The sequence below is a fragment of the Gopherus evgoodei genome, chromosome 3 (assembly GCF_007399415.2).
Source record: "Gopherus evgoodei ecotype Sinaloan lineage chromosome 3, rGopEvg1_v1.p, whole genome shotgun sequence".
NCBI lineage: Eukaryota > Metazoa > Chordata > Testudines > Testudinidae > Gopherus > Gopherus evgoodei.
The window spans coordinates 8,769,218-8,791,317 of NC_044324.1; the positions used below are offsets into that span (position 1 = coordinate 8,769,218).

At 55.6% G+C, this 22,100-nt stretch overlaps 1 protein-coding gene across 1 annotated transcript in view; it reads right to left on the reverse strand.

Moving 5' to 3' along the window:
• The window catches only part of GCKR (glucokinase regulator), a 34,594-nt gene extending 24,995 nt beyond the window's left edge, over nt 1–9,599 (reverse strand). The window contains exons 1-2 of the mRNA XM_030554342.1: nt 9,540–9,599; nt 89–244 (exon numbers count right to left, since the gene is read on the reverse strand). Of these exons, the coding sequence (XP_030410202.1) occupies nt 89–244; nt 9,540–9,599 (216 nt within the window). The remainder of the gene's footprint in view (nt 1–88; nt 245–9,539) is intronic.
• Between the last annotated feature and the right edge of the window lie 12,501 nt (nt 9,600–22,100).

Below are 22,100 nucleotides of genomic sequence, written 5' to 3' on the forward strand. Positions count from 1 at the left end.
CACTTCCCTAGGCTCTCCCACAGCACTACACCCCATGTGGCTATGGGGAGAAGGTCTCAGCACACAGGCAGGAAGACAGATAATTTACTGTATAGCTGAGCAGGGCTTCGTCCTCCTCCTGGAATATCTCTGCATCACATTCCTTCAGAAGCTGGACAATCTGCACAGGGTCAGCCTTATCCAGCTCCCTGGTGATGGGGTTGGACTTCTCACTGATGGGCAGAGTTGCCTCGTACCCCGCCAGCTGAAAGGCAATGCACACAGGACACAAAGTCTCGCAGGGCAGAGCAGGACTCACGGGCGGATCTAGGCACCAGCAAAGCAAGCACCTGCTTGGGGCAGCCCATTTGCAGGGCTGGCAGGGATCCAGCCTGGGAGCTGAGAACCAACAGGGTGCTCTGGGAGTTGTAGTTCCTTGATTAGCTCCCTGCCTATAGAGCCAGCCCTGGAGCAGGGAAAGAACTATATTTCCCAGCATTCCCTTGGCCACTTCCAACTGGAAAGGAAGGAGGGGGACCTCATGCGGCAGCGCTGTGAGTGGAGAGTTGCGCTGTGAATGGTAGGGAGACCATATTGTAACATTAAAAAAACAGGACTCTCCAGGGGGAGGGAAGCCCCCCTGCCACCATCCACTCCCTCCGACTGCCCCCCTCGAAACCCCAGCCCATCCAACACCCCCCCCGCTCCCTGTCCCCTGATCACCCCCTCCTGGGACCCCTGCCCCCGACTGCCCCCCAGAACCCCACCCCCATCTAAGTGCTGCTGCTCCTTGTCCCCTGACTGCCCCCTCCCGGGATCGTTACCCTTAACTGCCCCCACGACCCCAGCCCCTATCTAAGCACCACTGCTCCTTGTCCCCTGATTGTCCCCTCTGGGACCCCTGCCCCTGACTGCCCCCCAGGGCCCCACCCCCTATCTAAGCACCACTGCTCCTTGTCCCCTATTGTCCCCTCTGGGACCCCTGCCCCTGACTGCCCCCCAGGACCCCACCCCCTATCTAAGCACCACTGCTCCTTGTCCCCTGATTGTCCCCTCCTGGGACCCCTGCCCCTGACTGCCCCCCAGGGCCCCAGCCCCTATCTAAGCACCACTGCTCCTTGTCCCCTGATTGTCCCCTCCTGGGACCCCTGCCCCTGACTGCCCCCCAGGGCCCCACCCCCTATCTAAGCACCACTGCTCCTTGTCCCCTGATTGTCCCCTCCTGGGACCCCTGCCCCTGACTGCCCCCCAGGATCCCAACCCCTATCTAAGCACTGCTGCTCCTTGTCCCCTGACTGCCCCCTCCCGGGATCGTTACCCTTAACTGCCCCCACGACCCCAGCCCCTATCTAAGCACCACTGCTCCTTGTCCCCTGATTGTCCCCTCTGGGACCCCTGCCCCTGACTGCCCCCCAGGACCCCACCCCCTATCTAAGCACCACTGCTCCTTGTCCCCTGATTGTCCCCTCTGGGACCCCTGCCCCTGACTGCCCCTCAGGACCCCACCCCCTATCTAAGCACCACTGCTCCTTGTCCCCTGATTGTCCCCTCCTGGGACCCCTGCCCCTGACTGCCCCCCAGGGCCCCACCCCCTATCTAAGCACCACTGCTCCTTGTCCCCTGATTGTCCCCTCCTGGGACCCCTGCCCCTGACTGCCCCCCAGGACCCCACCCCCTATCTAAGCACCACTGCTCCTTGTCCCCTGATTGTCCCCTCCTGGGACCCCTGCCCCTGACTGCCCCCCAGGGCCCCACCCCCTATCTAAGCACCACTGCTCCTTGTCCCCTGATTGTCCCCTCCTGGGACCCCTGCCCCTGACTGCCCCCCAGGATCCCAACCCCTATCTAAGCACTGCTGCTCCTTGTCCCCTGACTGCCCCCTCCCGGGATCGTTACCCTTAACTGCCCCCACGACCCCAGCCCCTATCTAAGCACCACTGCTCCTTGTCCCCTGATTGTCCCCTCTGGGACCCCTGCCCCTGACTGCCCCCCAGGACCCCCACCCCCTATCTAAGCACCACTGCTCCTTGTCCCCTGATTGTCCCCTCTGGGACCCTTGCCCCTAACTGCCTCTTGGGACCCCACCCCCATCTAAGCGCCGCTGCTCCTTGTCCCCTGATTGCCTCCTCCCGAGACTCCTGCCCCTAACTGCCCCTTGGGATCCTACCCCCTATTTAAGTCTCCCTTCTCCTTGTCCCCAACTGCCCCCTCCTGAGACCCCCACACACTTCCCCCCTAGGACCCCACCCCCTACCTGTCCCCTGACAAACCCCTGGGACTCCCATGCCTATCCAACTGCTGCCTGTCCCCTGACTGCCCCTCCGAACCCCTGACCCATCTAACCCCCTCTTCTCCCTGCCCCTGACTGTCCCCCTGAACCTCCACCTCATACACCCCCTCCACTCCCTGTCCCTTGACTGCCCCCCCAGAACCACCTACCCCTTCTCCAATCTCCCAGCCCCCTTACCGTGCCATTCAGACCAGCATGCCTGGGTCCGCACAGAGCCAGACACACTGCTGCATACATGCTGCCGTGCTCCCCCGCGGAGCCCACAGTCCCCCACACACACACACCCAGCACCTGCCTTCCAGATTTGAACACCTCAAAATTCAGGAGTGCTCAAGCTCAGTTTGGGCAGCTGTTACTTCATTTCTCCCCAATCAAATATACTGATCCACTGTAACCTGCTGTACAAAAAGTAGGATAAAATTGAGCAAGAGATTCTTCCCAGTGGTTATTAGGACTGGAATTGCTATTTTCAATTGCTATTTTTTGTTTGTTTGTTTAAAAGGAAGACAGTGATATTGCATTGGCAAATTCCCCATAGAAAGAAAGAGTGGAACAAAAGAATAATAAAGGCACCTCAACTTTTCCTCATTTATGGAGGACAGGCTTATAATATGCATCCAGATACATGGGTGGCAAGTTTGTAGAAATTTTGGTGGTGCCCAGAACCCGCCCCCCCAACTCCGCCCCCACCTGCCTAAGGTTCTGGGAGGAGGTTTGCGGTGGGAGGTCTGGGATGCAGGTCCTGGGCTGGGGATTAGGGTGCAGGAGGGGTGCAGGGTGCAGGCTTTGGGATGGAGTTTGGGTGCTGGGTACAGGCTCCAGGCTGGGGCAGGGGGCGAGTGTGCAGGAGGGGGTGAGGGGTGAAGACTTTGGAATGGAGTTTGGGTGCAGGCTCTGGGCTGGGGGTGGGGGGTGTAGGAAGGAGTGAGGGGTACACGCTCTGGGAGGGAGTTTGGGGATAGGAGGGAGTGTAGGGGTGAGGGCTGTGGGGCTGAGGATGAGGGATTCATGATGCAGGAGGGGGCTCAGGGTTGGGGCAGAGGATTAGGGTGCAGGGGGATGAGGGTTGGGGCTGAGGATGAGGGGTTCATGATGCAGGAGGTGGCTCAGGGCTGGGGTAGAGGATTAGGGTGCGGGGGGATGAGGGCTCTGGTTGGTGCTGAGGGGTTCATGATGCAGGAGGGGGCTCAGGGCTAGGGCAGAGGGTTGGGGTGTGGGGTGAGGGCTGTGGGGCTGAGGATGAGGGATTCATGATGCAGTTGGGCTCAGAGCTGGGGCAGAGGATTAGGGTGCAGGGGGATGAGGGTGGGGGCTGAGAATGAGGGATTCTTGATGCAGGAGGGGGCTCAGGGCTAGGGCAGAGGATTAGGGTGCAGGGGGATGAGGGCTCTGGCTGGGGCTGAGGGGTTTGGGGTGGTGGAGAGGCTCAGGGCTAGGCAGAAGGGCAGGGTAAGGGCAGCCTGCCCTGCCTAGGACCCTGGGGCAGCAGACAGCAGTTCTACCGGGAGCCGCTCTGCCGTAGGAATGTGCTACTCCAGCAGCACAAGCAGGCACGGGAGAGGCACCCACCGCTTTCGTTCAAGCAGGGCCGCGGTGGGGGGAGGACATGCAGCGGGAGGGTGGCAGGCAGGGCCAGGGCCCGATCCAGGCAGGACTGGGGGAGAGACCCAGTTCCAAATATTGCTGGAGCAGGGCCCCCAGAATATTCCTGGTGCCTGAGCACCACAAACTTATATAACCTGCCGCCTATGTCCAGTGATCCTCCAATCACACAAGCTGAAAATTGTTCCACTTTACTGCAGCTCTGTAACCATATGGGAACCAATCCTGTCTGTGTTTTGTGCACATCCAAAATTCCTGCTGAATGACCCGCCCTGGGAGCGAGTTACCAGTGATCCAGGGCTGCAGCGAAAGGAGGGTGCAGGTCGGGGTGGGGGAGGAGAGCCCAAGGCTGGGGCAGCAGGGGAGTGACGGGGGGAGCCCAGGGCTGGGACGGGGCGCAGCCAAAAATTTTTTTGCTTGGGGCGGCAAAAAACCTAGAGTCAGCCCTGGCGGGACTGGGCCCCAGTGTTAGAACGGCTCCCACGGCCTCTCAATATACTAGTCCAATTGTGCACATTTAGCTGGGTACAGAGAGCCCCTCACACTGCAACCCTCCGGCCCTTCCTCCCCTGCTCACCAGATGGGCTTATTTACGCTCTTTTGTTGTTGTGATTGTTACTTTCTATTATGGCTGCTCCTAGGAACCCGACCAGTGATCAGGGCGCCATGGTGTTTGGTGCTGTACACACACGCCCTGCCCAGGGATCGTCCAGTCTCGGGTCAGAGAGGGAACACCAGGAGAACAGAACTGAGCAACCAAGAGAGCTAGAGGTGAGGAAACAAAACGTTTGGCAAGGGCTCAGCAACTCAGCATTAACTTGCCTTTGGGTTTCTAAATCTGCTGCACTCGATGTTTGTTTCCAGGAATGTTCATACTCTGCCTGGCTGCACCTAAGGGCACTGGCAGCTGCTGGTTTCTGTGCACACCCATTGGCAAGGGGCCAGGATAGTGCCAATTGTCATTGTCTAAAATCAGGGAACTCAGATGTATGATTCCCATGGACACACTTGCAAATCCCCTTCCAAATGGGCATCACAGAAAGGTGGATAATCAGCTGAACATGAGCTCCCAATGCAAGGCTGTGGCTAAAACAGCTAATTGGCTCCTTGGATGCATAAACAGGGGCACCGCAAGTAGAGGTAGAGAGGTTCTGTTATCTCTGTATTTGGCACTGGTGCGACTGCTGCTGGAACACTCTGTCCATAGTTCAGGAAGGATGCTGATAATTTGGAGAGGGTTCAGAGAACCACCATGGGAATGATAAAAGGATTAGAAAACCTCCCTTACGCAACATCTACAATAAAAATAAGTCGATCTAACTTATGTCAGCATACAGCCACTACAGTTATTAAATCGCTTGTGTGTGTGTGCACACTTGGCTCCTTGTGTCGGCGGTGTGTATCCTCACCGTGAACACTTGGATCAATTGTACGGTCAGTGTGGGGCATTGTGGGACAGATCCTGAAAGCCACTAACAGTTGATGTAAGCAGTCAGCCTGATACTCCACCACTGACAATGTTTAAATCAAGGCTGGCTGCTTTTCTATAAGCTCTGACCTAGCTCAAACAATTCAGGAAAGTGCTGTTATTTGGGAGAACATACTAGATCGGGGTGGGCAAACTTTTTGGCCCGAGGGCCACATCGGGCTGTGAAACTGTCTGGAGGGCAGGGTAGGGAAGGCTGTGCCCCCCAAACAGCCTGGCCCCCACCCCCTAGCCAACCCCCCCCACTTTACACCCCCTGACTGCCCCCCTCAGAACCTCCCATCCATCCAAACCCCCCCGCTCCTTGTCCCCTGACCGCTCCCTCCCTGGGACCTCTGCTCCAACTGCCCCCCAGGAACCCACTCCCTATCCAACCCCCTCGATCCCTGTCCCCTGACTGCCCTGACCCCTATCCACACTCCCGCCCCCTGACAGGCCCCCCCAGGACCCCACCCCCTATCAAATCCCCCCGTTCCCCATCCCCTGCCCCCCGAACCTCCGCTCCATCCAACCGCCACCTGCTCCCTGTCCCCTGACTGCCCCCCAGGACTCCCTGACACATATCCAACCCCATGGCCCCAGCCCCAGCCCCCTTACCATGCTGCTCAGAGCAGCATGTCTGGAGCCGCGCCTCCCGGCCGGAGCCAGACACACTGCCCTGCATGAGCATGCAGCCCTACCACCCAGAGCGCTGCCCATGCAGCAGTGAGGCTGCAGTGAGGCTGCCAGGAGCTCTGGGGCCGGGCAGGACGGTCCCATGGGCCATATGTGGCCCACGGGCCGTAGTTTACCCACCTCTAAACCAGGTGATCATAATCATAGAATCATAAAAATGTAGGGTGGAAGGGACCTCAAGAGATCATCAAGTCCAGTCCCCCCTGTAAACCTAAATCATCCTTGATATGTTTTTTTTGTACAACCAGTTCTTAAAAACCTCCGATGATGGTGACTCTACAGCCTCCCCTTGTAGCCTATTCTAGAACTTAACTACTCTTAATTTTACCAGACGTATCTGCTAAAGTACCTGTCTCTCACCCCAGCTATCCTCCGACACAGCTGCCAAGCCTCAACTTCCCACTCCTGCCCCAGGGGTCTTCTACACTGCTTCTGTCTCTTGGCAACATACACACCCCCTACTCAGTGAGAATGGAGAAGCTAAGGGACAGCATCAAGCGCTTTGAATTAGCCCTGCAGCCCTGCACTCAGTGTGCAGTTCATGCTCATATTTAATTTGCCTGATGCTCCAGCAAAATGCCCCACCAGCCACCCCAGAGCATTGTAGAATTCAGGGCTGGCTTGCCTTGCTTGTCAAGCACTGGTATCTTACAGGTGCTCTGGCTAAATTTCTGATTTACCTACTCAAATTAATTCAGACTATAAATAAAGTGCACATTTCTAACAGTGTGGAGCACTCATGGACGAAAGACCATTGCATCGGTCTTCATTGCAGTGGATATGAGGGAGATTCCCACACCTGAACCATTCTTTTAGGTGATAGATCTGAGGAACTGTCCCAGATTGAGCCTCAACGGAGATGATTTGGGAACAAACTGATTAATTAAACAGCAATATGTCACCAGGACCAGATGGGATTCACCCAAGAGTTCTGAAGGAACTCACATATGAAACTGCAGAGCTACCAATGTGGTATGCAACCTATTGCTTAAATCAGCCTCTGTACCACATGACTGGAGAGCAGCTAATGTGATGCAGATTGTTTTTAAAGGCTCAAGCAGTGATCCTGGCAATTATAGGCCAGTAAGCCTCACTTCAGTATCAGGCAAGTTGGTGGATATTCTAGTAAGGAACAGAATTATCAGACACACAGATGAACACAATATATTGGGGAAGAGCCAGCTTGGCTTTTGTAAAGGGAAATCATGCCTCACTGATCTACTAGAATGCTTTGAGAGTGTCAATAAGCATGGGGACAAGGGTGATCCAGTGGATGTGGTGTATTTAGACTTTCAAAAAGTCTTTGACCAGGTCCCTCACCAAAGGTGTTTAAGCAAAGTGAGCAGTCATGGGATAAGAGGAAAGGTCCTCTCATGGATCAGTAACTGGTTAAAAGATTGGAAACAAAAGTTAGGAATAAATGGTCAGTTTTTACAATGAAAGAGCTAAATAGCAAGGTCTCCCAAGGATCTGCACTGGGACCTGTGCTGTTCAACATATTCATAAATGATCTGGAAAAAGGAGTAAACAGTAAGATGGCAAAGTTTTCAGATGACACAAAATTACTGAAGATAGTTAAGTCTAAAGCAGACTGCGAAGAGCTATAAAGGGGTCTCACAAAACTGGATGATTGGGTGACAAAATGGCAGATGCAATTCAATGTTGCTAAAGGCAAAGTAATGCACATTGGAAAAAATAATCCCAACTATACATACAAAATGAGTCTAAATTAGCTGTTACCACTCAAGAAAGATCTTGGTGTCATCATGGATAGTTCTCTGAAAACATCTGCTTGATGTGCAGCGGGAGCCAAAAAAGCAAAAAGGATGTTAGGAGCCATTAGAAATGGGATAGATAATTAGACAGAAAATATCATAATGCCACTGTATAAATCCACGGTGCACCCACACCTTGAATACTGCATGCACTTCTGGTCACCCCATCTCAAAATAGAGATATTAGAATTGGAAAAATTACAGAGAAGTCCAACAAAATTGAGTAGGGGGATGGAGCAGCTTCCATATGAGGAGAGATTAAAAAGACTGGGACAGTTCAGCTTAGAAAAGAGATAACTAAAGCGGGATTTAATAGAGGTCTATAAACTATGACTGGTGTGGAGAAAGTGAATAAGGAAGTGTCATTTATCCCTTCACATAACACAAGAACCCAGGGTCACTCAATAACATTAACAGGCAACAGGTTTAAAACAAACAAAAGGAAATATTTCTTCACACAACACACAGTCAACCTGTGGAACTTGTTGCCAGGGGATGTTGTGAAGGCCAAAAGTATAAGTGAGCTCAAAAAAAAGAACTAGATAAGTTCCTGGGGGATACGTCCATCAATGGCTAAGATGGTCAGGGACACAACCCCATGCTCTGGGTGCCCCTAAACCTCTGACTGCCATAACCTGGGAATGGACAAGAGGGGATGCATAATTGCCTTGTTCTGTTCATTCTCTGTGAAGCATCTGGCACTGGTCACTGTTGGAAGACAGGATATTGGGCTCGATGGATCATTGATCTGACTCAGTGCAACTGTTCTTTTGTTCTTATGTTAGCTCAGTCTCAGCTATCAGAGCTGGAGCAGAAATTACTTCAGGGAGGTTCCCTGGCCTGTATTATACAGGAGTTCATACTAGATCAGAGGTCCCCAAACTGTGGGGCATGCCCCCCGAGGGGTGCGCAGAGGAACATTCAGTGAGGGGGACACGGCAGGGCCTGGGCCAGCCCCCATGGGAGGGAACGCCACAGAGCTCCGCTTTGCTCCCAGATCTGCTCTGGCCCCGCCCCCAGGCTTGGCCTCTGACCACAGACCAGCCGAGGCTCTGCACCCATCCCCAGTCCTGTCCCCATCCTCAGCCTTGGCCCCTGGTACCATCCCCAGTCCCAGCCCCACCACCAGCCTTGGCCTCTGGTTCCGGTCTCACTACCAGCCTTGGCCCCTGGCTGCGGCCCCCCTCCCGACTCCACTCCTGGCCCCAGACCCACCCCCAGCCTCAGTCCCTTTATCAATGTCGGCATCTCCCACCCCTGGGAGCCATAGCCCTGCTCCCATCCCTAGCACAGGGGTGTGGGGAAAGGGTGAGGGCGCAACCCTGAAAAGTTTGGGGACCACTGGACCAGATGATCACAATGGTCCCTTCTGGCCTCAGAGTCTGTCCTTCTGTGCTGAGTCTGTTCTCTGCATGACATGGACCGGAACCAGCTGAGCCACTGTGGGATGAACCACACTCGCAGACACATATCGGCAGTGCCAGGCTGCAGCTTTTTTGCCTGGCTCCACTCACAGTAACTGGAATGGGAATGGTTTCTGGGCAGTGGCTGCAATAGGGCAACCAGCTCATCAGGGCTGGTTTGGTTGGGGAGTGGCAGCAGGTGACGAAGAAATCTCCTGCCCTGTCCCTGCTGGAGCAGCCAGGGCAGCACCTGGTCCCGGGGTAGTGTCCGATCTCAGTCCCAGCACAGGGAGACAATAAAGACCCACAAGCTGATCTGTGGTTCTTACCTCCCACTTGCCGGAATCTGGCGTCTCAATAACATGCCTGTATTTCTTTGTTCCACGCATGGTCTGGGCCCAGAACTGACGGCGATGACTCTGGAAGAATCCAAAGGTTCCCAAATGTCTTACTCCAATACAAACAGTCCGCCTGCTTGCTATAGGTGGGTGAGACAAGGACTGGGCACTCACTCCTCCCCCCTAATTCCGGGCAGCTAGGTTTGTCCCAGCCTTATCAGCCCTATGCTGTAATGATTAATCTGAACAGTTATATTTCAACTGCTCCTATCACCCGTGTCCTGCTGCTGGGCAGATACCCCAGCTTATCTCTCCAGGGTCCCCACCACTGATCCCAGGAGGATAAGGGCAGCTGCTTGCGTCATTCACAGAGCCCAGGCAACTGGTCAGCAGCTGCGCAGCCGCATGGCATGACAGGTGCATATGGGCTCCTGGCCAGGGCCCGCGTGCAGGGCAGGAGACTGTGCATGAGCCCAGCTCACCCTCAGAGCAGTCACGGACACGGCTTTCCCCAGTAATGCCGTTGGCAGCCAGAGAAAGCCTGTGCCCCCTTCCCAGGTATCAGACACACACAGCGAGCATCCCTACAGCATGTCTCTCCCCACTCACCTGCCATTCTGTATCCACCTCAGTATCCTGAAGGCCCTGTCTGCTCCACTTCAGCACCATGGATCTAGTATCTCAGGCCCAGGAGAGATCACAGAACTGAATGGAATTGTCTCTTCTGGGAGCATGGGCAGAGGTGGGTGGCCCTGCCCTTGAAGGCCTATGTTCCCTCCTCCCCTGGGAGCACACATCTGGGGGAGACTGTCTTTGTGCTCTGGCCTGACACCCCCATCAGAGCCGGAGTAAACCCGCCTCCAGGCAAAGATACCCCACGATAACAAGGTGGGGCGGGAGGGGGCAAAAGGCAAGCCCAAGCTTCCAACCCCCAGGGAGATGTTGTGGCCCTCAGGCCCATGAATTTACACAAATTGTGAGCTCAACTACACCAAGCCAGTACAAGCTCATCGGAGGTTACACTAATCATACCGTGCGAAAGGGCATCGCAAGAACTGACCGGCTCTAAATAAAACAGCCAAGTTAATACGAGTCAAGAACGGTTTTGAGATTTTGCTTGTTAAAAACAGGAGCTGTGTAGCCAGAAGCTAATGATACAAAACTGGTATGTCAGACATTAGGCCTGGTGGCCACAGTAAATGAGGGAATGGGCTATTCCACCCAGCACACCCTCTGGGAGGCATTAAAAGAAAGAGATTTTACGGGGAATGTACAAAGAATGGGGGCGGCTACTGAAGAAAGCTTCACCATCATGGTGTGTCACCCCGCACATTGTTTCCTGGGACCTGGGCCATCATCACCCTGAGCCTGAGAAATGTCCTGACCAGGCCAGGCCAGCGAGAAGGAGCCCAATGACACTGCTGCCCTACCAGCTCCAGCTGAATCTTAACTACCGCCTGGCAGGAAAGGATTTTAAACAGCAGCAGCAGCAACAACACCAGCTCCAGCCTCTCCCAATTAACCTCTGGTTCTAGGACAGACAGCGGCTGCCGTCTCCAATACCATCTAAGAGCCTGTCAAGCAAGGGTTGGGTTTTTCCTTCTAAAACACTCTGCTCCTAAGGGAAAGGGAACAAGAAATGGTCACACGAAAGCCTTATTTCATCGCTTACATTTCAGCTGCTTTACTGATTTGCCTTCTTTTCTGGGGCTGTAATAGCAGATGAACACGCTGCTCCATGGTGTGTTTGCCATGGTGCTAGGCAAGCTGAGACCTCTATACACCAAACACCAAGCCTTGGTTAAAACTGATTAATGTTGGACAGGGACTGGGTTCTGTTAACAGCTTTGTCCCATTTATTCCATCTAAATTAATACTTCAGAGGCTGGAGAGGACCAGGTTGGATTGGCCCGCAAGGGCAGGGCCAGGCAGGGTAGAGTAGACTGGGCAGAACCGGGTAGCAAGGGCTGGGCTGGGCTGGACTGAGGGGATGTCTACACTGGAGCTGGAGGTGTAATTTCCAGCTAGGGAAGACATAAGTTCACTAGCTCTGATCAAGCTTGAATGTTAACGATGGCAGTGTAGCCATGGCTGCATGGGAAATGGGACAGGCTACCTGCCCCAGGAAGGTACCTAGGGGTCAGATAGGTGCACATGTGGGGCGGCTAGCCTGCTGGTTTTAGCACAATAGCTTGATCAGACCTAGTGCAGGTATGTTTGCCCCACCTGGAAGTTAAACCTTCAGCTCCAGCGTAGACTTGAGGCTGAGTGGAGAGGGGCAGGCAGGGCTGGGCTGAGAGGGCAGGCAGGGCTGGGCCTCTCAGGGGAGGTCCACTCTTGGTTCAAGCTCGGAGCAGCTCTGCGTTACTTGCTTCAGCCCCAGCACCCGCAGGCGACCAGCGAGATGCAATGGGGAAGCAGAGCTCACCAGACCTCTGGCACTGCACAGCTCCTCGCTGCAAAACAAGCTCATTTGCTCTAGTCTAACCTCTCAGGGTCAACAGCCCCAGTATGGTCCCACTGTCACATGTCCTCCCTGGCTCTCCTACACCATCGCCAGCTTTCTCTCCTGTGCCAAGTGGCCAGAGGAGCTCAGCCGTGCTGGAGGCAGCAGGGGGAAGGAGGGTATTGTACCTGGGCATCTCCTCCCCAGTGACATAAGCTGGAGGAAGCTCCGAGGTGAGCTGCTGATCCGCTCAGCGAGCCTGGTCTGCAACACTGTCAGGCTGGACTGCTGCAGTGGCCGACAGTTTACTGCCACTGGAGCAGTCTGTGGCAGTTTTTCCTGAGCGGCACATTCCTGCAGGGCTCCATGTGGCACTGGTGCTCTGGGATCTGCACTGGCCACTCAGTGGTTTTCCGGTGGAGTTGGAGGTGTTTGTTCTGACTTAGAAAGCCCTAAAGGCCAGGGATATCCCTACTTGAGAGACACTGCTTTCCCCACCGGGCCACACTCCAGATAAGGAGAGGCACCTCAGCTGGAGCCATCTTTTTATAAGAGAAGGGGCTGGTGGCAGGGCCCTCAGCTTTGTAATCTGCTCCCCACATTATAGGGTGAAATAGCCTGGTTCACAGACCTTCAGGGAATGTTGCCAGGCTTACCATGTGAGGAGTGACGCCTTGATGGGCTGGTTTGTGGGGAGGGAGGAGCTCTGGTTGGGGCCTGTTGGGAGCTAGATGCTGGTTTGGTCTGATTGTTTAAATGCATCATTGAGGTGCCTGGTGCCTTTGGTGTATGAACCAATGGAAGTCTAAAGCAATAAACAAAATGCATACATTAATTAGAGTCTCACGAAGCAACTAGAGCCTCCTACGATTCGCTGTTGGCCTTGAGGAACTCTGAACCCTTACTCTGGGGATACGCTCCAACCCACGGCATCTCTCAGTCCACAGGAAAAGGCCACCCATAACAGCCCTCCTCCCAAATTGATCCAGTCTGAGGGTGCTGCCATCGCTGGAGACCCTGGGGGTGGCACACCTCCGAGTCTCCCAGGAGCAGGGCATGGCTGGTCATGGGCCACAACACCCATGGAGAACAATAGCAAGGGAGGAGAGAGGAGGGGGGGAAAGCAGAATCATGCTGGTCAGCCATGTCAGACAATATGCCCCAGAAGCACTCTGGGATCTACAGCTTTTCCCTTTCGACCCTTCCTGGATCCCCCAGCCCTGCTGGAAGCCTGGATCTTGGGACAACGGGAGCATAGAGCAGGTCATTAACCTAACCCACCTCCCCTGACCCTCACACCAATCCCCATGTAGGGAGGGGACGGGGCTCCACCTCCCTATTAACCTATCCCCACCCCCACCAGCTCTCCTTTCAGATTGGCTGAATGAGGCAAGTGGGGCTGGGTTCTGACATCTGTTGCACAGACGAGGCCTGGCAGCCTCACAGCAATTGCACCGGGGAGAACAGCCCTCTGAAACACTCACACTTTCCCTAGCCCGGCTCCTTGCTGTGCCCAGACAGGGGTTCCTAGAGGGAGCACTGGGCATCCCATGTACAATGCTGCAAGCCAAAATGGGCCTGCTTTAGGAAAGCACAGTGGCCATATAGCAGCAATCCCTTCCTACCCCACTTGGGAGCACCTCACACTTGGTTTGCTGTTTGCTCCTGGGACTGTAGCCATCTCTGCCAACCTGGGCGTTAACGTGTCCATCAGTGATTTAAAACCAATGAAGCAGGAGTGAATGGGAGGGAGCTGGTCATTGTCCTTCTGTTGCAAGCAGCCAGAGAGGGCTCAGGACGAGTCTGTCTGGTGTGATCATGCCCCCAAATAATCACATTCACTGGGATGGAACCAGGGCAGCTGGGCCACTCAGATCTGCTGGCTGATTATTCTGAGCTAGTTGAATTTTACATTGATTTGTAGATATGTGATCAACTGCAGTCAAAATGTCACAGTCACTGAACAAGGCAGATCAGGCCCAGCAGGTGGACGCTATCCCCTTGTCTACAGAGTTCAGAAGTCCGACCTCTTTGCCGACTACCGTCTGTTACTACTTGGCTAAGCCTCGCACAGCCACAGTGAATGAACAAGCCCTGCCTTTAGGAGAAACGTGGGTGCAGGAGTGAATCCACCAGCAGATCCTCTAAACTGAGGCCAGGTCTGCCTCACATGGTGCCATTGTTCCTGACAGCACAAGCCCTTTCCTACTAGAGGAAACCAGCACGCAATTGTATAGAGAGCATTTGCAGAGCTTCCTTCTGCCTCTGTCCCCACCACTACTCCCAGACACACTGCTGGAGCATGCTCACTTTAGCTCCACACCCCCAGAATCCAGCAGCTAATCTCCAAGGCCTCAGTCAGCTCACGCCTCCTCCTCGGCTGTGGCTTCCTGAGACTGTCTCTGCCTTATCCAATCTTGCTAACTAGATTAGGGTTAGAATCATAGAATAATCATAGACAGGGCCATCCTCACCCATTTGCACATTTCCTGGTGCCCTGTGCAGCTGTGTGCTGCTCCAGCCAAAGCCCCGCCTCTTCCCCAGGCCCCCGCCCCTGCTCCTCCCCAGCCCCACCCCTTCCCCAGGGCCCCACCCCTGCTCTTCCCCAGCCCCACCCCTTCCCCAGGGCCCCGCCACTGCTCCTCCCCAACCCCGCCTCTTCCCCAGGCCCCCGCCCCTGCTCCTCCCCAGCCCCACCCCTTCCCCAGGCCCCCGCCCCTGCTCCTCTCCCAGCCCCACCCTTTCCCCAGGGCCCCGCCCCTGCTCCTCCCCAGCCCCTCCTCTTCCCCAGGCCCCCGCCCCGCTCCGCCCCAACCCTGCCACTTCCCCAGGGCCCCATCCCTGCTCTTCCCCAGCCCCGCCTCTTCCCCAGGCCCCCGCCCCTGCTCCGCCCCAACCCTGCCACTTCCCCAGGGCCCTGCCCCTGCTCCACCCCCAGCCCCACCCTTTCCCCAGGGCCCCACCCCTGCTCCTCCCCAGCCCCGCCTCTTCCCCAGGCCCCCGCCCCTGCTCCTCCCCAGCCCAGCCACTTCCCCAGGGCCCCATCCCTGCTCTTCCCCAGCCCCACCCCTTCCCCAGGGCCCCACCCCTGCTCCTCCCCAATCCCGCCTCTTCCCCAGGCCCCCGCCCCGCTCCGCCCCAACCCTGCCACTTCCCCAGGCCCCCGCCCCTGCTCCGCCCCAACCCCGCCTCTTCCCCAGGGCCCCGCCCCTGCTCCTCCCCAGCCCCTCCTCTTCCCCAGGGCCCCATCCCTGCTTTTCCCCAGCCCCGCCTCTTCCCCAGGGCCCCACCCCTGCTCCTCCCCAACCCCGCCTCTTCCCCAGGCCCCCGCCCCTGCTCCTCCCCAGCCCCACCCCTTCCCCAGGGCCCCACCCCTGCTCTTCCCCAGCCCCACCCCTTCCCCAGGGCCCCGCCACTGCTCCTCCCCAACCCCGCCTCTTCCCCAGGGCCCCATCCCTGCTCTTCCCCAGCCCCACCCCTTCCCCAGGGCCCCACCCCTGCTCCTCCCCAACCCCGCCTCTTCCCCAGGCCCCCGCCCCTGCTCCGCCCCAACCCCGCCTCTTCCCCAGGGCCCCACCCCTGCTCCTCCCCAGCCCCGCCTCTTCCCCAGGGCCCCGCCCCTGCTCCGCCCCAACCCTGCCACTTCCCCAGGGCCCCGCCCCTGCTCCGCCCCAACCCTGCCACTTCCCCAGGGCCCCGCCCCTGCTCCTCCCCAGCCCCGCCTCTTCTCCAAGGCCCCTGCCCCAGCTCCGCCCCAACCCTGCCACTTCCGCAGGGCCCCGCCCCTGCTCCACCCCCAGCCCCTCCTCTTCCCCAGGGCCCCACCCCTGCTCCTCCCCAACCCCGCCTCTTCCCCAGGCCCCCGCCCCTGCTCCGCCCCAACCCCGCCTCTTCCCCAGGGCCCCACCCCTGCTCCTCCCCAGCCCCGCCTCTTCCCCAGGGCCCCGCCCCTGCTCCGCCCCAACCCTGCCACTTCCCCAGGGCCCCGCCCCTGCTCCTCCCCAGCCCCGCCTCTTCTCCAGGGCCCCACCCCTGCTCCACCCCAGCCCCGCCTCTTCTCCAAGGCCCCTGCCCCAGCTCCGCCCCAACCCTGCCACTTCCGCAGGGCCCCGCCCCTGCTCCACCCCCAGCCCCTCCTCTTCCCCAGGGCCCCACCCCTGCTCCTCCCCAACCCCGCCTCTTCCCCAGGCCCTCGCCCCGCTCCACCCCAACCCTGCCACTTCCCCAGGGCCCCATCCCTGCTCTTCCCCAGCCCCGCCTCTTCCCCAGGGCCCTGCCCCTGCTCCACCCCCAGCCCTGTCTCTTCCCTGTCTCTTCCCCAGGTCCTCCCCAGCCTCACCCCCACTCCTCTGAGGACTCCAGAAGCAGTTGGCTTCCCTGCACTCACCGGTAAGTAGAGTGACCCGGCCCCAGCCTGCTCTGCACTTCCCTGGCTCCCAGCCATGCTGCCGGTGAGTGCTGGGGGGTGGCTCCCCCCTCCCTCCAAGCCTGGGAGCCAGGGGAGCAGAGCAGGCTGAGGCCGGGTCACTCCACTTTCCACAGGAAGTGGCCAGCCCCTTTCCCCCCCAGCATCAAAATAGCTGGGGACAGCCCTGATCATAGCAGATTAGGGTTGGAAGAGACCTCAGGAGCTCATCTAGTCCAACCCCATGCTCAAAGCAGGACCAACCCCAACTAAATCATCCCAGCCAGGGCTTTGTGAAGCCTGATCTTAAAAACCTCTAAGGAAGGAGATTCCACCACCTCCCTAGGGAACCCATTCCAGTGCTCCACCACCCTCCTAGTGAAATAGTGTTTCCTAATACAGGCAAGTCTTAGCTTAGACGGGGGTTCCATTCCGCGGTTATCGTGTGAAGCGAAAACCACGTATAGTTGAAATTATATCCCCAAGCCCTTTAAATGCCCACCCAGCCCGGCCGCCGAAGCTGCTGGCAGAGTTTAAAGGGCTCCACCGGGCTTCCTGCCATGGTGGGGAGCCCGGAGGAGCCCTTTAAATCCCGCCAGCAGCTTTGGCAGCCGGGCAGGGGCTGGCATTTAAAGGACCCAGAGCTCTAAGGTGGCTGGAGCCTTGGGCCCTTTAGTTCACCACAGGGGCTACCAGCCACCTCTGCAGCTGGGAGCCCCCTGGGTGATTTAAAGGCCCTGGGACTCTGTGACGGTGCTGCCCGTGGGAGCCAGCTGAGGTCACTCAATCAGGGTGAACTGCAAACAAAACAGGGCAGACAAACCCCAGACCCTGGTGGTTATTCCAATACTTAGATTTACCAACCAGCACAAAACAGCTTCTATAGTACTTCACTGGTCACTTAGAAGTCCAAACCATGCAGTTCCCTTAAAGTGCCCAGCCTCAGGCCTCCATCCAGACTCACCTATCAGATATGATGATGATTCCTAAAAATCTTACTTCATCATATAAAAGAAAAGGTTCTTCCAATCCCAAAGGATCAGCCACATACCCAGGTTCAATTATCACTTAGATCTTACCCACAATACATGCTACAGCCAATTCTTATTAACTAAGCTAAAATTTATTAAAAAGAAAAGAGAGAGTGTTGGTTAAAAGATCAATACACATACAGACTTGAATTCAATTCTTGAGGTTCAGATACATAGTAGAGGTGAGCTTGTAGTTGCCAAAAGTCCTTTTAGAAATAGTCCATAGGTTATAGTCCAATTTCCATATTCAGGGTGGCTCCAGTCAATGACTGGAGATCTCAATCCTTGTGGCTTAAGGTTTCCCCCTCTTGAAACCCAAAGCAGATCTGAGATGAAGAAGGATCGTGTCCCAGGCTTCTTATACATTTCCAGCAGCCTTTCGGCCTGAGAAAACAATAGGCTTAACTCCTTCTCCCAAACATTCTGGCAATTAGCACAGAGTAATTTATCCATTAAACAGTTCAGATACAGGTTACCACAACCTTCAAAGAGACACAGAGACAATAATACTATTTCACTCAAGTATCATCTTAAACGCTAGTACTCCAGATGTAGCCTCACCAGTGCCGAATAGAGGGGAATAATTACTTACCTAGATCTGCTGGCAATGCTCCTACTAATGCAGCCCAATATGCCATTAGCCTTCTTGGCAACAAGGGCACATTGTCAACTCACATACAGCTTCTCATCCACTGTAACCCCTAGGTCCTTTTCTGGAGAACTGCTGCCTAGCACTCGGTCCCCAGCCTGTAACAGTGCATGGGATTCTTCCGTCCTAAGTGCAGGACTCTGCACTTGTGTTCGTTGAAACACATCAGATTTCTTTTGGCCCAATTCTCCAATTTGTCTAGGTCACTCTGGACCCTATCCCTACCCTCCAGTGTATCTAGCTCTCCCCACAGCTTAGTGTCATCTGCGAACTTGCTGAGTGCAATTCATCCTGTCATCCAGATCATTAATAAAGATGTTCAACAAAACCGGTCCCAGGACCGACCCTTGGGGCACTCTGCTTGATACCGGCTAACAGCTAGACATGGAGCCATTGATCACTACCCATTGAGCCCGACTATCTAGCCAGCTTTCTATCCACTTTATAGTCCATTCATTCAGCCCATATTTCTTTAACTTGTTGGCAAGAATACTGTGGGAGACCGTATCGAAAGCTTTGCTAAAGTCAAGATATATCACATCCACTGCTTTCCCCTCATCCACAGACCCAGTTATCTCCTCATAGAAGGCAATCAGGTTGGTCAGGTGTGATTTGCTCTTGGTGAATCCATGTTGACTGTTTCTGATCACCTTCCTCTCCTCTAAGTGCTAAGAATTGATTCCTTGAGGACCTGCTCCATGATTTTTCCAGGGACTGAGGTGAGGCTGACCAGTCTGTAGTTCCCCCGGGTTCTCCTTCTTCTCTTTTTTAAAGCTGGGCACTATATTTGTCTTTTTCCAATTGTCCAGGACCTCCCCCGATCACCACGAATTTTTAAAGATAATTTGCCAACTTTCTAATTGCTGAAAACCGAACACTCTTGCCCCGCCCCCTGCCCTGCCTCTTCCCCATAGGCCCTGCCCAGTCCCTTCCCCCAAGACTCTGCTCCCCACTCACTCCTCTCCCCACTCCCTCCTTCACTTGCTCTTCATACACCCCCAGCTCACTCCCAGCCTCTTCCAGGACTCACCTGCTGCCTGCAGAGCCAGGCTGGGAGGAGCTGATGCGGAGCCTGTCCGCCTGCCTAATTGTGGTACAGTGGGATGAAGGGGGGCAGTCCCCAGAGTAAGGGGCTGGGGCAGAGTGGGGCACGGCAGGGGTTGGTCCCTGTAGCAAGGGGCCAGAGCAATCAGGGCATGGTGGGGGCCAGTCCTCAGAGCAAGGGGCTGAGGTCAGGACAATTGGGGCACAAGTGGGAGTGGACAGGATCCCCCCCGCTCCAGGGGGGGGCACCTACCTCTGGGAGCCTGGTCTGGAAGCCTGCCACAGTTCTGTCAGGTGTCAGCAGCTGAGCAGAGAGCAGCCCCGCCATGTGGCTCCAGCCACAGCTGCTGCTCGTCCCACCCCCCAGTGGCAGAGGCCAACTGGACTTTTTAGCGTCTGGTCAGCTGTGCTGACCGGAGGCTCCTCGGTTCCCTTTTCGACTGGACGTTCCGGTCAAAAACCAGACACCTGGCAACCCTAAACTAGATGAAAGCTAGCATGGACATTGCATCTCACTCTACGATCACACCTCCAATTGCAGTGTAGACACTCTCAAAGCAGGGAGGAGAAAAGTGTATGTGAACTCTGCAATGGGCACTGTCACTGAAAGGTTCCACTGATCCAGGCTGCCGACTGGTCAATCCCAACCTTTAATTTCATATAGTCCCTTATGCTGGCCTCAGACCCTGCCTTCTCCCCACATTGCTCCCCCAGTCCCTGGCTCAGAACACACTGCACCTTCCTTGGTGCATCACCAATGCCTTGGGGCTCATGTACCGCAGAGCTGGGCATGGTGCAAGAACTTAGCGCCCTGTGATCAGAAGAGTTAAGCCCTGGGACTCTACATAGTGGCTTCCAGCTCTAAAGAGGGCTGCCCAAACCAGACAGAGGCGGCGTGACCACCATAAATTGTGCTGTGTCCAGCCCCGAGAGCCTCCAGTGCTGATTCAGCATGAGCACCAGCCAATTACATTAAGAGGCAACTTGTGATGCCAGATTTCAGGGCTTACACTTAGTATTCAGGAAAATGAATGGCCTTGTCAGGAGGAGCCTTGAGGAGTGAAGAGGGAGTGTCCCAGGGAGAGAGGGAGCAGAGTGATCCTGGAGGATGAAGTTGCTGGGCCTAGAGCCAGCTGCCTGCCTGCGAGAAAACTGAGGGGGTCCAACAGGAGCAGATGTGGATGAGGTATGAAGGGAAGTCAGGAGAGACAAGGCAGGTGGGGCCTCCTGTTGAGACAAGTGTAGAAAAGCAGGAAGGGGCAATGCGGACAAATGGAGCAATTCTAGAGGAACTAGACAGGAAGAAACATCTCTGGAGCCATGAAACCAAGATACCACCAGGTGGTGAAGGGAGAGTGAGAACTGGCCAGAGGCAGAGAACAGTCTGGCCAGGGACAAAGATGTCAGCTCTGAAAGGAGCCACGACATCCTGACACCATAGGGAGGAACATGGCCCAAGACCGCTGTGACCAAGCAAAGCAGCTGCTCCTCTGTCTCCTAGCTGCCAGGAATAGGCAGAACAAGTCCCCAGGGTGCTAGAGAGCTCCCACTAACAGCCACCCCACAGGATCGAGGGCCAGGCAGAGTCCCCATAGTGCTGGAGAGCTCCCAGAGGATCCAAGTACAGAAACTCCTCACTTAAAGTCATACCGGTTAACGTTGTTTCATTGTTATGTTGCTAATCAATTAGGAAACATGCTCCTTTAAAGTTGTGTAATGCTCCCTTCTAACGTCATTTGGCAGCCACCTGCTTTGTCTACTGCTTGCAGGAAAAGCAACCCGTTGCAGCTAGCTGGTGGGGGCTTGGAACCAGGGTGGACCGGCAGCCCCCCATCAGCTCTCGTATCAGCTCCCCAATCCACAAGTTCCCTGTGCAGCAGCTGCCCAGCAGGCTAGCAATTGCAGCTGTCCCTCCCCACACTGCCATGTGCTGCTCCTGCCCTCTGCCTTGGAGCTGCTCCCCAAGACTCCTGCTTGCTGTGCAGGGGGGGAGGGAAGGTAGAGGGGGGGCTAATGTCAGGGTGTCTCCCTCCTCCCCGCTTACCCCATCTTCCACAGATCAGGGGGAACAAATCAGGGCTCAGGATGGGGGGAGCTTGCAGCAGCTGCGGTCTCAGCAAGCTGATCTAAATTAACAAGGCATTGTACTTAAGGGGGAAATGCGGATATCTCCCTCCATTCCTGCTGCCTTGCAGAGTGAGAGAGTTAACCCTGGAGGGCTCAGCCAATTGCTAGTTCATCATTTAGTAGTAAGGGAAATATCCCACCCTCTGACTCCTGCACCTCAACCAAGCTTCACAATTATCATCACTGTGTACCAGACCAGCATTAAATTGTTTGTTTAAAACCTATACTGTGTGTGTGTGTGTGTGTGTGTGTTGTGTGTGTGTTGTGTGTGTTGTGTGTGCGTGTGTGTTGTGTGTGTGTGTGGTTTAGGGCGCCATTGCTTGCCTCTGAACCAGTATTTTAATTACCCCACTAGTGTCCTTGAGGAGGGGAGTGGAGAGGGAGGGACCTGAGCCCGCCCTTTTCTCCAGGTCCCAACCCAGGGCCCTGAGATTTGTGGTGAACCACCTGAACTAGCGGTTCCTTCCCCTGGGCTACTTCCCTCTCCTGCCCTTCAGCTTGGGAAGGGGCTTCTAGCCCTCCTTCTACACAAGCCAGGTGCCCCTTACCTAGGGTTTCTTTTGGATTTCTCAGTCCACTGCAGCACTCCTCCAAACTTTCCTTTTGTCTCTCTTCAAAACTGTTCTCTGCTCCAACCAAACCTTCCTGCTCCAACTCCCACACTGTCTGACTGAAGCAGGGGTTTTTATCACATGACTGACTGCTGGTGCTCTAATTGGCTTCAGGTGCTCTAGTTAATCTATAATAAACGAAAAAAATTTCCCTGGAACCTCACCCCCTCATTTACATTCATTCTTATGGGAAAATTGGATTCACTTAACATCGTTTCACTTAAAATTGCATTTTTCAG